The sequence below is a fragment of the Corylus avellana genome, chromosome 10 (assembly GCF_965113065.1).
Source record: "Corylus avellana chromosome 10, dhCorAvel1.hap1.2, whole genome shotgun sequence".
NCBI classification, from domain to species: Eukaryota; Viridiplantae; Streptophyta; class Magnoliopsida; order Fagales; family Betulaceae; genus Corylus; species Corylus avellana.
The window spans coordinates 19,727,347-19,744,474 of record NC_142499.1 but is presented as its reverse complement, the minus strand read 5'-3'; the positions used below and the strand labels follow the sequence as shown (position 1 = coordinate 19,744,474).

The 17,128-nt window shown below is 35.4% G+C and overlaps 1 protein-coding gene and 1 pseudogene across 1 annotated transcript in view; both read left to right on the top strand.

Annotated features, from left to right (window-relative positions):
* Positions 1-1,529: 1,529 nt before the first annotated feature.
* Positions 1,530-3,529, top strand: LOC132161902 (L-type lectin-domain containing receptor kinase IV.1 pseudogene; annotated as a pseudogene).
* Positions 3,530-5,466: 1,937 nt separating this feature from the next.
* LOC132192308 (uncharacterized) overlaps positions 5,467-17,128 on the top strand; it is a 69,400-nt gene continuing 57,738 nt past the window's right edge. The window contains exons 1-2 of the mRNA XM_088511251.1: positions 5,467-5,600; positions 5,776-5,831. Coding sequence (XP_088367377.1) covers positions 5,555-5,600; positions 5,776-5,831 — 102 coding nt within the window. The 5' untranslated portion in view covers positions 5,467-5,554. The remainder of the gene's footprint in view (positions 5,601-5,775; positions 5,832-17,128) is intronic.

The window sequence follows — 17,128 nt, the reverse complement described above, 5'->3', positions numbered from 1 at the left end:
TGAAGAATTAGAGTTGGGTCAAGACTCACCATTCGGCTAAGAAGAATAATCAAATTGTTTAGAAGTGATGCTGCCTCCGTGACAACAAGATTTGCTACTCGATGAATGTTATGTTTATAAACAAATTTTACAATATGATTAAAAATGAGATAAATTCAACTTTTGAAAAGTTCAATCATATTATGTTACATTATATTATAAACTTTTTTTTTTTTTTTTTTTTTTTTTGTGTGTAAAATATGTTTATAAGCTTAACATTTTTCTTGCTACTTTGCTGTTCTAAATGAATCTGATTACTATAAAGAAAATCTAAGGTTATGGGTTCTAGCGGAGAGGTTGATGTCTACCACCACGGGGCCAGTCATGCCCATTTGACAAATTCAATAGCGGAATGGTCTGCATAGAAAAACGGGCACGGGATCTGTGGCTGCTACTTCAAATCAGCCACAGATAAAATGCGGAATGGTCTGCATAGTCGCAAAGGTTGTTCTTCAAAGAATGACGGCTGATCGTGTGGCTGCTACTTTGAATTCAAATCAGCCTCCAACATTCAACGACTGTATGGATGGAACATATTACCTATTATCTTAGTATTTAAGCATTAATCTTTATAATTAGAGATTCTGCCCAAAAAAAAAAATAGAGTGAAAGAAAATGAGAGATCCCATAGAAAAACGTTGACATTTGGTAGTTTGCGGCAGCTAAAAATCGTTTTCTCGGGAAATTGGGCGAAACTTCGTGGGTGACACATGCATCCTGCTCTGAGTGCTCTCTATTGTAATAATGATGTAGATTTATTTATTTATTTTTCTACACAAATAAGGATAGTGTATAAGGAATAAAAAAATTAAAAAATGGTTGAGCTCCCCAACAACAAACTCAAAATAATAATATAATACAGAAAATAATGACCAACTTTGAAACATTAACACCCACCAAAAAGAGGCTGTTGAAGGAGGCACTGAATTCTCATTTGGATCCGTTGCAAGAGAGTAACGATCTCCGGTTAATGAAATAATCTCTACAAAAAGATCAAACTAGAGTAACTATAGGAGATTAAAACCCACAAAAGAACAAAAGAATAGAACAAACATAGATACAAGACATAAAACACTACAAAATACAAGAAAATAAGCAAAAAAATCCTCAACAGCAACAATGGAGGAGCAAGATTCTAGACCAGCACGTGTAAGCTACTCACCGGCGCGTAATAATGATGTAAATTAAATAGCCAATAATTTTACTCTCTCTTTTCCTTTGGTGAAAACAACTTATGAAGCAATAATTGGAGTAGTAGCTTTATAATTATATATGAAATAATATATCAAGTTACAAATACCAAGTTGTTGTTAACCTAAAGCTTACAAATTGTACTTTTCTGATGAGTCACTTATATCTTTATGGTGCTTTGAAAATTGTACAAATAGTTGATTTTTTTATAGGAATAGATGGAATCAAATAACATATAAACTAAGCCCCACGTCTTAAACTTGAAAGTAGAACTATGAAACCGTGAAAAGAGGAAGCGGATGAAAATCATAGGCATGTTGTCCAGGCTTGTATTGCTTCTGTCTCTCCTAATCAGCTTCGTATCCTCCCAAGATACCAGCTTCACCTTCGTCGGGTTTAAGTCGGCAAATCTAAGCCGAGACGGCATAGCAGAAATGACTTCCACTGGCCTTTTGAAGCTCACTAATAATACAATCTCTGCAAAGGGTCATGCTTTCTACCCCAATCCAATAAGCTTCAGGAACTCGTCGAATGGCGCCGTTTCCTCCTTCTCTACGACTTTCGTCTTCGCTATCGTTTCTGAAAAAGACGCTCTTACCGGTCATGGGCTTGCTTTCGTGATTGCTCCAACAAGAGGACTCCCGGCAGCTAGTCCAGCCCAGCACCTTGGCCTTTTCAATTTTACCAACAATGGTGATCCCAAGAATCAAGTCGTTGCCGTAGAGCTCGATACATTCAAGAACCAAGAATTTGACGACATCAATGATAACCATGTTGGGATTGATATAAATGGCTTGAGGTCCGAGGGATCTGCTACAGTAGGATATTATGCTGATGACAATGGTGGGTTTAGGACCCTGAGCCTTATAAGTGGGCAGCAAATGCAAGTTTGGGTGGAATACGATGGTGTCCAGAAGCAAATCAATGTTACTTTAGCTCCACTTGATGTCGATAAACCCAAAATTCCGCTATTGTCTTTGTCCTGCGATCTTTCACCTATCATTGGCAACAACATGTATGTTGGCTTCGCGTCCGCAACTGGCCGGCTCCTAGCGAACCATTATGTTCTGGCTTGGAGCTTTAAGATGAATGGCCAGGCTCCAGAACTTCTTTTCTCTCAAGTTCAGCTGCCTCCGATATTAGTAGGTAAACCGATATCTAAATTTTTGACAATTGGGTTGCCTGTGATAATTGTTAGTTTAGCGTCGGTAGCAATTTCAGGTGCAATTTATGTCATAAGAAGGAAGAAGAAGTTCGAAGAATTGCTGGAAGACTGGGAGCTTGACTATGGGCCTCAGAGATTCAAATACAAAGATCTTTTTGTTGCCACAAAAGGATTTAGGGAGAAAGAGCAATTGGGCAAAGGTGGATTTGGTAAGGTCTATAAAGGTGTACTACCTACCTCCAAAATTGAGATTGCGGTGAAGAGGATCTCCCATGAATCACGGCAGGGAATGAGAGAATTTGTTGCAGAAATTGCCAGCATGGGTCGGCTCCGCCACAGAAATTTAGTACCACTCTTGGGGTATTGCAGGCGAAAGAAAGAGCTGCTGTTGGTGTATGACTTCATGCCTAGTGGAAGCCTAGATAAGTACCTTTTTTACCAACCTACGCTCACTCTGTGCTGGAGCCAGAGATTTCGAGTAATAAAAGGTGTGGCATCAGGGCTGTTTTATCTACACGAAGAATGGGAGCAAGTTGTTGTTCACAGAGATGTCAAGGCTAGTAATGTCTTGCTAGATGGTGAACTGAATGCTAGATTAGGAGACTTCGGTCTTGCAAGATTTTATGACCGTGGAACTGACCCTCAGACGACCCATGTGGTTGGAACCATTGGGTATATTGCGCCGGAGCTTACTCGAAGCGGCAAGGCCACAACAAGCACCGATGTGTTTGCCTTCGGAGCCTTTTGCTTGAGGTGGCTTGTGGAAGAAGACCAATAGAGCCACGGTGGCGAACAGAGGATGTCATTTTGGTTGATTTGGTGTTTTCTCAATTGAACCGAGGCGAAATTCTTGAGGCAAGGGATCCAAATTTGGGCACAGATTATGTAGCAGAGGAAGTAGAGTTGGTATTGAAACTTGGGTTGCTGTGCTCTAATTCAGAGCCTGCAGCTAGGCCAAGCATGCGCCAAGTTGTGCAGTTCTTGGAGGGGGATGTTCCTCTTCCAGAGTTACAGTCGGTTGGTCTTTATGCCAGCGGCTTAACGTTCGCCATGTCTTATCCCGCGGCTCCTATGGACAAGGTGTTCAAGCCTTTGTCTTTCGTTGCAGATTCGCTTCTTTCAGGGGGTCGCTGATTCTTAAAGTTTTTGTTACCCATTGTAAGTTTGTTTGTGACCATTAAAGTGTGATTTTTTGGAATGATCAACTATAATTTATTTCTTTAAGGTTGTGCGGCATATGTATGAACATGGACCTCTCTGATCATATATTTTGCAACTTTGCATGCTCCTATATCCGTCGAAATAGATGTATTGGGACGATAATAATTCATTAGCGTTTTGGATTCATACTGGATGCCATTATTAAGGAACAGATTTCACCCCTTGAAAAAAAAAAAAGTATTTATATTCATGTCCTGTAATGGAGATTAGACTTTTACATACGTATTATACAGCATGAACAGAAAAGGGTATAAGGTAATCAACAATAGATGTTTTATAAAATGTTTCTCACACTTTGTCTTGAGATTTCAGCTTGTATTTATATTCTGTCATATACAGTAGAGTACAATGATAAATACAAAATTCAAAATAGCTTTCCTATCCTATTTCTATCATGATATTGAGCTGCTGCATTATCTTTAAGTGCTGGATTTGAGTTGCTGCTTCTATCCTCTGCATTATCTTTAGGAGTAGATATCAAATGTCCAACTATTTGATTATCTGCTCTTACATGCCCCTGCAAACTAAACTGTAATGGAAGTGAAATCTTGTAGACAAAAGAGGCTTGGTAAACACGTCTGCTAGGTTGTCTTTGCTGAGAATAAACCGAATCAGAAGATTCTTGGCAGCAACATAATCAAGCACAAAGTGAGAGTATTTCAATATGTTTTGTTCCGGCATGAAAAGTTGAATTCGCAGTCAAATATGTGGCTCCAATATTATCACACTATGTAGCTTGGCAATGGCATTGACATGGGACCAATACTCGATTCAGTGTAGTCTTTAGTTTTTTAGAGCTCTATGAGATTAGATTAGAGCCAAGATAAGTACAATAGCCGCTAGTGAATTTGCGATTATCGGGACAGCCAGCCCAATTCGCATTAGAGAAGGCATGAAATACAGAAAAAGGAGAACAATTTTTACCCAAAAATTATATACTAATGATGAAATTAACTTTGATTTTAATTAATCGTAGGTAAAAGAAAGGAACCCTCTAAAGAGCATGTGGTATTTGAAATTGACATCACAAAACAACACAAATCTATAACGATAACACACCATACATCTTATTAGCTACTTGCTTAATCATAAATTGTTTATCCACCTTATAAAATGTAAGTTTTTAAAGAATATCATTTAATGCATTTGTTTTAAAATAAGAAATTATAATTTTTATTATGATTGATTTAAAGATAAATCAAGAAAATACGAATGGAGTATTAAATTCTCAATTAAAGATGGTATGTGGGGAAACGATTAAAAAAGAAAACAAAAATACTAAATCAAGTCTAAGAGTAAGTTTTTTTTTAAAAAAAAAAAAAAAGAAAAAAAAAAAAAGAAAGAAAAAAATATTTTTAAATTGATCCCTAAAGTTTTAAAATGATTAAATCAAATCAAGGGTTCTATTTTTTATGATTTCTTACAAAATTTTAATTATACCCTAAATAAAAAAATTACAAAAAATTAAAATGTAATTATTATTTTTTATAGAAATTTATTAATATTTCTTAAAAAAAAATATTAATAAGAGAGGCAGAATTGTATTTTCATAGTAATTTGTTATCAATTAATCCAAAAATGTTAACAAAGATCTCAAATTTAAATTGGGTATAAACTCAGATCTGAAAATATCACATTAAAAATTGAGGTCTTGAAAATCAAAATGGAAAAAAAAAAAAAATACAAGATTTCTTACCTGATGTTCTATATTTATCTTCTTTTCACTTTGAATGACCTTTACTACGAATACAGGAAACGAATAATCCAACAGCCCGTAACGAGTCGGATCCACTCGGACCGCCCCTGATAATTGCGTAGAGAAAGATCGAATACCCAGTCGGATGGAAAGATCGAATACCCAAATTACAAAGCGTGATATTGACCCTTCACATTTGGATTCTTTGACTGGGAATTGGGATTCGATCATTCATCAAAGAAATGCCGGTGAGAGTGGTGGAGAGCTCTGCACCTTCCCAAGTTTCAGGTATTTCGCTTTCCTTCAAAAATAATTGCAATAGAATAATGTTCAGTGCCAGATTTAGGGCTTCGTTTGTTGCCTGGAAAATACCGGAAATTTATTTGAAATTCACAGCTTGGCCTCGTCAAAAGGTTTTTTTTGTTTGTGGGTCTAATCTATATGTTCATGCTTAATTGTGAAGGCGCGAATTCTGGAGAGACATTACCACAAGTATGCTCACTTTTGAGTGTTGGACAGGTTAATCTTCGACCCCTTTTATTTTATTTTTTGGGTTCCTTCTGTAAAGGTAGTTACTTTTGTTTACAACAATTACTTGCTAGTGACCCTGCTACATATATGGCTGCATATGATTAGTTGCCTAATAGATATTGAGCCTAATGAGTATCATATATGGGGTTATGTAGTCAACACATAAGCTAAGACTTTAGTGATCTTCAGTGTCATTGCTAGGTGATCATATGTGCTACATCGTGCTCCCTAAATTAAGGATCTACTTTTACTCTTTTATTTAAATATTTCTTTATTTTGTCTCCAATATTATCTATATATTTGAGAAATTATATTTTCCTAATTGTCATATTTTTTAAATTTGTCTTTTTTTTTTCTTTTTTTTTTTTCTAGCAGTCGGAGCCAGAGCTGGAATGAAGTATGTTTGTGAGTTTTGGGAGAGCATGCATGCGTGAGAAAGAATGAAAGAGAGAGAGAGAGAGAGAGAGGAGAGGAGAGAAGAAGAAATGGAAAAAAAAAAAAAAAAAAAAAAATTCGTAACGAGAGAAATTAATTTTTGAAAAAAAAAAATCATATTTAGTCCTTAGATTTTCATTTGATTTAGTCATTGAGTTTTCAATTTCAAGGATAAGGTCTTTTTATCACTTTACCGTCAAAATTAACAGTTTATCATCGGCTACATGTGTCTCATTTGACACGTCAATGTCCATCTCAAGTCTCAACACTCCAATACAATGCCACGCTAATGGATCCGTCAAGAATGCAATGCAATAGATCGATTTTTTTTTTTTTTTTTTTTTTTTAATGAATGACGTAACACTTGTTGATGTGATATTATATTGAAGTGTTCATGACGTGTCAAATGAAACATGTAGCAAATGACAAATCGTTAATTTTGATGGTAAAATGACAAATTGACTTATTTTATATTTGGGCAAAATCTAAAGACTATATTCTTAAAATTGAAAACTCAATAACTAAATTTAAATTGAATAAAAACCTAAGAACTAAATATAATTTTTCCCTTTAATTTCTTTTGTTTTATATCTTTGTAAGAGTTGTTCTTTTATAGCAATGTAGTCACACATTAATACCAAGTTCTTATATCTTTAAGGTTCTTTGAAAATTGTACAAGTAGTTGATTATTTATAATAATAATAATAATAATAATAATAATAACAACGTAAGATGAAAGAAGAACCAAAAAATAAATATTAAAAATAAATTTTACGTTAAACAAAGTTTCATCGATTCGCAATAGATTTTGGTAGAATTTCGTTACCCAAAAAAGGTGAATCACATCACAAAAAGAGAAACTTCATCTCAATAGCTTAGAGCTTCAATAAAAAAAAATACTTTAATCATTGTTCATTTTGGTTAATTTGCAATATATCACCTTATATAGAATAATAAATAAAAGATAAAAGAACAAAACCATAAGATAAAATAAAATAAAGACTTTATAAGAGTTCAACTACGAGAAGGCGATAGAATTCAAAAATCCTGGACTCTTCTACTATTATTTGAACTTCAATCATGTCAACTCCATAGATAACTGTAACACAAGCCACAGACGTGCATGACTTTATTTCACTTAGCACAACACAACTTTAAGACGACTACTACTTTGCCAATGGAGTCACAAATTAGTCCTAATAAAATGACATGTTAAAAAAAACACATGAAAAGTACTTATTTTTTTATTAATACTATTAAAAAAAAAAAAAAAAACACGTGATAAACACATGCTATTATAAAGCATGTGTTCCATAATTATTAAAAAAAATATTATTTTTACATGCTAAGGAACATATGTCACTTTAATTAGTTTGTATGAATTTGCAGAAAATTCGTTTGTAACAAATTTTTGTCCATTCAATTTGGGATGTCAACAAAACGGGACCTATTTTCTTCGATATATGTAAAGCAAGGCCACATTTCTTGGACTTAAAAGAAAGTGAAACTAATTAAGAAGCCGTGAGAACAGTGACGGATCTAGGAATTTGAGTTACTAGGGACGCAAAAAAATAATAAAACATAATGAAGCGGAGATCACTAGTTCGAATCCCCCTCCATTCTCTTGTGTGGACATGTCAAAAAATAAAAAAACTATTATCTACTCTCTCTCCCCTATTAAAATATAACTTTATTCTCTCTCCTTAATAAAAAATAGCCTCCTTTCTCCACACTTCTGCGTTGATGACCCTTTTTTAAGGACAAAAAGAAGGCCAGGGGCGCCTTGGTAATTTTTTTTTTACCAGGGGCACCCTTAAAATTTTTATTGAAAAATACTTAATGAATTTTTTTAATTTTTTTTTATTACCAGGGGCGCCTGCCCCAGGTCACCCCATGTAAATCCGCCACTTGAGAAGAGCGATTTATGCAAAAATAAAAAATAAAAAAATTGCCATGTTTCCCAAGCTTGCAATCCTGCTGCCTCTCCTGGTGAGCTTTGTAGCCTCTGAAGATGCCAGCTTCATCTTTAATGGGTTTAGATCAGCAAATCTAAGCCTAGACGGCATAGCTGAAATCACCCCTAATGGCCTTTTGAGGCTGACCAATGACACCAGACAGCTAAAAGGTCATGCTTTCTACCCCTATCCGATCAGCTTCAAGAAAACCTTGAATGGCACCGCTTCCTCCTTCTCTACGACCTTTGTATTTGCTATCATTTCTGAATATCCCACTTTGAGCGGCCATGGCATTTGCCACCAATCATGTTGTTGCCATAGAGCTTGATACCATCCAGACCGATGAGTTTGGTGACATTAATGATAACCATGTTGGGATTGATATAAGTGGGTTGACGTCTGAGGAATCTTTTCCTGCAGGATATTATGCTGACAACAATGGTGCATTTGTTAAACTAATGATTAAGTGATTAAATTTACCTCTTCCTATCAGCTTAAGTTTTTTGGACTACTCGTAATTTAACATGGTATTAGAGTCAAAGATCCTGGAATCGAACATTGACTCCATCAAATCACCCCCATTTAAATTAAATTTTCCACGTGTTGAAGTGATTAAATTTACATCTTCAAAAAAATACTCGTTTGGTAAATGGCCAAAATATTCCACGTGTTAATTCATTTAAGGGTTCAAATAGCCAAAACAAACTTTTGGCAAAATTTTAAAAATGAAGCTTTTGCCAAAAAACACTTTTTGACTTAAAAGCTCTATTTCTTAAACACAATCCCAAACAGACTCTAAATTTACCTCTTCCTATCAGCTTAACATTTTGGAATAATTGGTGATTTAACAACATTTAGGTATCTGAGTCATTTGTTGAAAATTGGAAATAACATTCACTAAGAGAAAACACAAAATAGGAAGAGGAATAATTAACTTTATTCAACTTAATAAAATAACTTACTTACATGGATATTTATAGGATACAAATGACCCTTCTAACTTCTTTACAATAACTTCATTCATTTACATCTCATATAAATCCCATGTAACTCCTCTATAAAATAACTCTTGAAAAACTAAAAGACAAGACCTGTTCAACTCACTTAATAACATATATATATATATATATATATATATATATATATATATATATGAGAATATGAAATGAAAAGACTCCACTAAATATTACTAAAATTTAGTTTATTATTCAACACCCCCTTTTAAACTTAATTTGTTTTAGCCTCCTTGAAATAACGAAGAATTATTTTAGCCGCCTTGAAATGAGGTAGGTGGCTCCATATAGCGACTAATAAGCCCAACTCCATAGAAAATATCTAGTCTTGTGCATGTCAAGTATCTCAAACTTCCAACTAAACACTTGAAGATTGTTGGATCCACTCTTTCTCCTTCTTCATTCTTCTTTGCCTTGACCACCTATTTCTCTCCGATGGGTTTTTGTTCTTTTGGAATAGTTGCCAACTTCCATGTGTTGTTCTTTTCAATTGCTTTGATTTGCTCATCCATGACATTTCTCAATTTTTCATCTTTTACCACTTCTTCAAAAAATATTGGCTCACAATCTACAAAATGACAAAAGAGAGTTAGATCATCATTTAAATTCTCGGTTACCTCATAGAGTTCTTGAAGACTTCTCATATGTGGTGGCATTTCACTGGAACTCCCTCTTGAAGATGATGATGACGATGCACTAGAATTTGTTGGAGATGGAGAAGGTGTAGTGGGCTATTTGTTTCTTGACTCTTATTCTTCTTCAAGAGAAGGGAAGAATTCATATTTTTCTTCCTCTTGAATGCTCTAATCCCAAAAGTCTTCTTCATCAAACTCCACATCTCTACTAATTACAACTTTGCCGGAATTTGGATTGTAAAGCTTGTAGCCTTTAGAACTTGAGTCATCACAAATGAAAATGTACATTTTGCTTTTATCATCAAGCTTGGACCTCTCTTGATCCGGTACTTGTGTATATATAACCAATGCTTCCACAAACACGCAAATGAGAAACACTTGGCTTTCTTCCGCTTCATGCTTCTTGTGGTGTTTTGTTCCATAGGCTTCTTATAGGACAACGATTTAATAGATATATGGCACAATCAACAGCTTCTGCCCAAAATTATTTAGGCATTCTTTTTGTCTTCAACATGCTTCAAGCCGTATTGAGAATTGTCCTATTCTTTCTTTCAACAACACCATTTTGTTGTGGCGATCTCGGAAGTGTTAAAGGACGACGAATTCTATTTTCTTCACAAAATTCTTTAAATTCATTAGATGTGAGTTTGCCTCCTCTCTCGGATCTCAAGGATTTAATACAATAGCCACTTTGTTTTTCCATAAAAGATTTGAATTTTTTGAAAACCTCAAACACTTGAGATTTTTCCTTTAAAAAATAGACCAAAGTCTTCTGACTAAAATCATCAATGAAAAGAAGGAAGTAACAATTTTTACCGAATGAAGATTGCTTAAATGGACCACAAACATACGCATGAACAAGTTAAAGCGGCTCATTTGCTCTTGTAGTAGATTATTTTGGAAAGCTTTTCCAGAACTGTTTGCCAACAAGACACCCTTCGCAAAGTTGATCCGGTTGATTAATAGAAGGCAAGCCATTCACCATCCTCTTTTGTTCCAACAATTTTAATTCACCAAAATTTACATGCCCAAATCTCAAATGCCAAAGCCAAGAAGAATCGTTCAATCAAGTCTTGAGACATTTAGCCACATCCGTTTGAATATTTATTAAAAACATTCTATTGCTTGTCATGGGAACTTTGGCTATCAAATTCTTCTTATCATTTCTTAGTGAAAGACTATTATTTTTCATATGAATTTCATAGTCTTTTTCCAAGAGTTGTCCCAAGCTCAAAATATTACTTTTCATATGTGGAACAAAATAAATGTTTGTAATAAATTGATGTCCTCCATTTTTCAAGCGAATTGAGATTGTATATTTCCCTTTTATTGGAACTTTTGACAAGTCTCAAAAGTAACATTCCCGCTCACCAATTCATTAAGCTCCGCAAACTTGTTTTTGTCTCCACACATATGGTTGCTTGCCACGTTGTCAAGATACCACGAGTTCTTCTCTCCTCTTTCTTCTCCTTTATAAGCTAGCAACAAAGTGGGCTCCGCTTCCTCGTCTTCAACATAATTGGCTTTCTCTTCAACATTGTTAGCATTGCTTCTACACTCCCAAGCATAATGGCCATATTTTTGGCAATTATAACATTTAACTTGAGATTTATCATACCTTCTTCCATATTGCTTCCAATTATTTTCTCATCCTCGTCCTCTTGATGCTTGACCTCTTTCATCGTAATTGTTCCAATTACGTCCGCCTCTTCCTCGTCCTCTACCATGGCCATGACCACGTCCTCGTCCTTGTTCTCTTCGACTCCTTTCTTGCTCTTTATCATTCTCTTTGAAAAAGAGCTTTGTAGCTAGAACTTGCTCCAATGGCTCTTCCTTCTTCTTCTTGAGCCTTTCTTCATGGGCTTGAAGAGATCCCATGAGTTGATCAATACTTATGGTTTCTAAATCTTTTGACTCTTCAATAGCTACAACGATATAGTCAAATTTTTGTTGCAAGGAATGGAGGATCTTCTCAATGACTCGAACATCTTCCAATTATTTTTCATATCTCTTCATTTGATTTACTATGGCCAACACCCTTGAAAAATAATCCGTAATTGACTCAGATTCTTTCATTCGCAGAATTTCAAATTCGCCTTGTTGTGTGGTGCCTTGAATTAATCAAGTCAATTTGTGGGGCCCACCACTATTCATTATTGTCATGGATTTTTTTTCCTCTTACGTGCATGTGTTCACCTCTCCAAGTTGGTGTTGGAATTCACTTTTTCAACCTAAGTGAATTTCTAGTCCAAGTCGGATTTGGACTTTGTTTTAGCAGATGTGCAGTACTCCAACTTGGATTTGAAGAAGTAAACCGACTTTGAGCCTCAATAAAGAGGAGGCTTTGCAACAAGAAGAGAGTGAGAGTGAGAGAAACTTAGTAGCCACACATCTCATTAGGGTTTTCTCACTTTGTTGTGCTTTATGGCACTTAGAGAATAAGAGAGTTTTCTTTGTCAATTCTTTTTTTCTCTTTTGTATTTTTCTCTTTTGTGTGAGAGTGAGATTTGGGTGTATTGGGGCTTTGGATTTTGAGTGGTTTTCTCCTTACTCCTTTGTACTCCATCTTTTGATAGTGAATTTCTTCCGGATCGTCTCCGCCAGTGGATGTAGGCTTGTTAAGCCGAACTACTTAAATCTTGATGTTATGTGTGATTGATCTATTTTGCATTCTGTTCTTTTCTGCTTCTGTGGGATCCTGTATTTTAATTCTGTGCACAACAAGTGGTATCAGAGCCTGGGTTCTTTATTTTGCGGGATGGCTTTTGCAAAATTTGAAGTAGAAAAGTTTGATGGTCAGAATAGTTTCAGTCTTTGGTGTATCAAGATGCGTTCTTTAATGCGACAACAAGGTTTGGCAAAGATTTTGGATGGCAAGGTGCCATCATCAAGGGAGGAGCATTTCATATCGCATCTATATTATTTTAGTGCGTTTGGGAGCATCATGTATGCTGTGGAGTGCATTTGTCCAGATGTTTCGCATGCAGTCAGAGTTGTTAATCTTAGCATGGTTTACTGGCCGGCAGTGAATTTGATATTCCGTTATTTATGGGGTGCTACAGATGTTGGCTTAGTCTCTGACAGAGACAGTGGTATCGGTTCTAATGTCATTGGGTATGTCGATTCAGATTATGCTGGTGATCTGGTTGTGACACAAGGAAATATCATACTGAAGATAATTGTATTTGAGGAAAATCCAGTGAATATGTTGACTAAGCCAGTTCTGGTTCTCAAGTTCAAGAGTTGCTTGGACTTGATTGTTGTTTGTAGCTTGTGATTACCCGTGGCCGTGTGGGTGTTGGAGGAGACGTCATGAGAAGATTTGCATTTCGAACTTGATGGAATTCAAGTCAATGTGGATTTTGTTGTGTGGTGCCATGAATTAATCAAGTCAATTTGTGGGGCCCATCACTGTTCATTATTGTCAAGGATTTTTTTTTTCTCTCACGTGTGTTCACCTCTCCAAGTTGGTTTTGGAATTCACTTTTTCAACCTAAGTGAATTTCTAGTCCATGTCTGATTTGGACTTTGTTTTAGCCGATGTGCAGTACTCCAACATGGATTTGGAGAGGTAAACCGACTTTGAGCCGCTATAAAGAGGAGGCTTTGTAACAAGAAGAGAGTGAGAGGGAGAGAAACTTGGTAGCCACACATCTCATTAGGGTTTTCTCACTTTGTTGTGCTTGATGGCACTTAGAAAATAAGAAAGTTTTCTTTGGATAGGAGGTAAATCCAGATCTAAATTTTTGACAATTGGGTTGCTTGTGATGGTTGTTAGTTTAGTCTCGGTAGCAATTTCAAGTGTAATTTATGTCATAAGAAGGAAGAGGAAGTTTGCAGAATTACTGGAAGAATGGGAGCTTGACTATGGGCCTGAGAGATTCGAATACAAAGATCTTTTTGTTGCTACAAAAGGATTTAGGGAGAAAGAGGTATTCGGAGTCTAGAATTGTGTAGCAAATTCATAATTATTTTGGGGGGGATTTCTTGCTATGGCTGAATGGCATATTTCAATTGATTTTCGGTTCTAGTGATGGTCTTACCTAGGGTAGGTTGTGTGTTTCTTGGCTATGATTGTGTTTCATGCTTTCTTCTTATGCATCAAAGAGCTAGTGTCTAAGCATTACGATAAAAGGTGAAACACTTAAGGAAAAAATGCAATTAATTCCTTGATTAGTCGTTAAAAGGTATAAAATTAGTCATTGTGGTTTATCTGATTTACAATTAACTCCATGTGGTATCAAAATAAACTCAAAAGTCCTTGAAGTATGCTAAAAAATTAATTTAGTCCTTACAACCAAATTTCGTTTACTAACTTAACAGATTATGATAGAGTGAAACGTTAGAGTCAATAAAATTGGGATACTTGTTTTACTTAAGTCACACTAACATAATCTGTTAAATTAGTGGACGAAATTTGGCTGTAAGGACTAAATTTTTTTTTTGGCATATCTCAGGGACCTTCGAGTTCCATTCCGCATAAAGTTAATTGTAAATCAGGTAAACCACAATGATTAATTTTACATTTTTTCCAAACACTTGCTGAACTTAATTAAAAATGAATGGGTGTGTGAGTGGTGCAGTTTAGATCCACGAAAAAGGGTTTGCCTTTTATTTCTTGTAGTTGTGTCTATCTAGTTTATGAGTCTGCCTATCATCCTCTCACATGGTTATCTTGTCCTCACCTGTGAATTGCTTCACTCACATCACTCATGTCTTAGCCAGTTAAACTTAACAATACTTCAAATGCTTTGTGTTAGTTTGAAAAACCATCATGTGTGCACGTATTTTAAATTGATTAGAATACTCTGGAGATCATTGTGGGCTCATCATTCTCACGATCATGATGTGTGTTAATTGTGTGCATTTAATTTGCTCTTGTTGAGGTGTCTTATTTATTTTATTTTTTTAAAAAAAAAAATGGGGAATGAGAAGTTCAATTTTTTTTTTTCTTCTGCATTCCACGATGCCATCGCAACGAGAATGCCTAATGGGTCGCCTCTGAAATACTCGACTCCCGTCGTAATGGTCCCTTTTTGCATCGTGACAGGAAATGGCAACTGTTATCTTTTGAACGCAGGGTGTAATTCAAAAACAACATCGTTTTCACAAATCAATTCAATAATAGAATTGAGATTCTTTTTGATATCACGAGTACGAAGAATATTATTTAATAACAAGATTTTGGAAGAAGCAAATGTTAGTATTTTTGTTGGCTTAATTCGGTTTCAAAATGCAGAGGCTACTGTCCACGGGCTCAAACACTGATATAGAATGCTCAGATTCCAATCTCTACCGTTCACAATGAGGATTCACGTGTCATGAACATCCCTACAAAGTTTCAGCTCAATCCGATCACAAACGCTCATTGATCGGAGCTGTTAATCAAGTTCGGACAGTAGTTTCAGAAACTCAGTTTCTGTCATCCGCAAGGTCCTATCCGAACAGCCCAATAACCTGTCCGGACACCCCGTAAGTGTTACATCCCAAAACGTAATTTTAAATGTGTCGGTGTCTGGGGTTTTGGTGTGCGATATATATACATCTCATTTAAGTGAGAGATGTACGAAATTTCACCCCATGTTTCGTGAGAGACTGTGCTTAGAGCGAAAATCTTTGTAAGCCTAATTATTCATCTTAAAGGATTTTGTTAGTTTCATTGTGCGCTTCATTGAGAAGTCTATCGGAAGGATCCGGTAAAAGAGAATCACGTTGAAGAAGATTGTGAGCAAAGAGACGAGTTGAAGGCCTGTTGATCTTACAGAGTCAAGGGCTTGCATAGGATTGTAAGTGTTCTTAGTGTCTGTAATTTCTGGATAATCTTTTGATAATGATTTCCTGGGTTTTGCTGTCTTGGAGAAGTTTTACTTTTAGAGCGTTTTCTAAAAAGTTTCATCTTCGTCACCAAAATCCGTGTGTGTGATTGCTCTTATTTTGATGATTGTTTGCTTTGATAAATATCCGTTAATTCCGCATAAACTGTGATATTTATCTGTTTAGCGTTTTTCAATTGGTATCAGAGCGGGTTCACTCTGTTTAGATTAAATTCCTGTGTGAGATCTTTTGACTTCTTTTTGCCATGAATACCTTTCAGTTTAGTTTCATTAATTCTGATGATGAGATTGATGTTCAACAGTTGTATAATGATTTTTAAATTAGTGTTCAACAGTTGTATAATGATTTTAAATTAGTGTTCAAAGCCTATAACAAGGTTTCCAGTAAACTTAAAGATGTTATGCATAATAAAGAGTCATTGGCTAATGAATTGTCTGAATCACATGTCTTAATTGACTATTTGAAATCCGAGAAAGAATTTTTGGTGAATGATTTGTCTAAATCACATATCTTGATTGATTCTTTGAAATCTAAGATTTCTATGCTTGTTGAAAAGTCTTTTATCACTTGAGAATTAATTGAATGTTTCTAAGGAACTCTCACGAAATTCCTCTAGTGATAATCTGAAAAGCTTTCTTTGTATTGAAGAATCTGTTTCTAATAAGCCTAGTATGATTATTGATAATTGTAACGCCCCGATATTTGAACTAGCAAATATCGAAGTCGTGACGCTGCAACTTTAGAAAATACAATCTTACAGCGGAGTATGTATATTTTTTCCTTTTTCTATGACCTAGGAATAACTTACACAACACAGCTGAGCTGACTGAAATACCTCGAGGTGATATATTATTAAATAAAATAGAAACATGGTTTTCATTACAACATAAGTACACACTATGTGTACCAAATATATGCCACAGACGGCACCTAAATTAACATAGTAATATCTATTAAGTTTACACACATCACCATACATAATAAAAGCGATTAACATAAATGAGACTTGCTCCATAGAGTAAGCATAAATCCTGCAGCAGATGGTCTATCAACCATCAAAACCAGTAAAAGGACCATCGTCCTCACTTTCTATCCCTGCATCAAGATCTATGTAAAGATGACGTTATCATATTTACATAGGCAAACAAGTGAGTAATCTATTTTCCTAGATATAAAAACTAAAAAGACTAGTTTGAACAAATAAGATTAAAGACTAAAATATATAAAAATGAATGAGTTGTGAATGCAGCGTAATGACAGATTAGTTTGTGTTTTATGATAATCTTTCTTCAGACCTCTTCTCATGAGCTCTCAGCCCGCTTACGTCCGTTATGTCCCTCACACTTTAGAGGTTTACCTGTTTGGTGCCGGCAACTACACCGCCCCAGCTTAGTTATATATTAGGCCTGTTG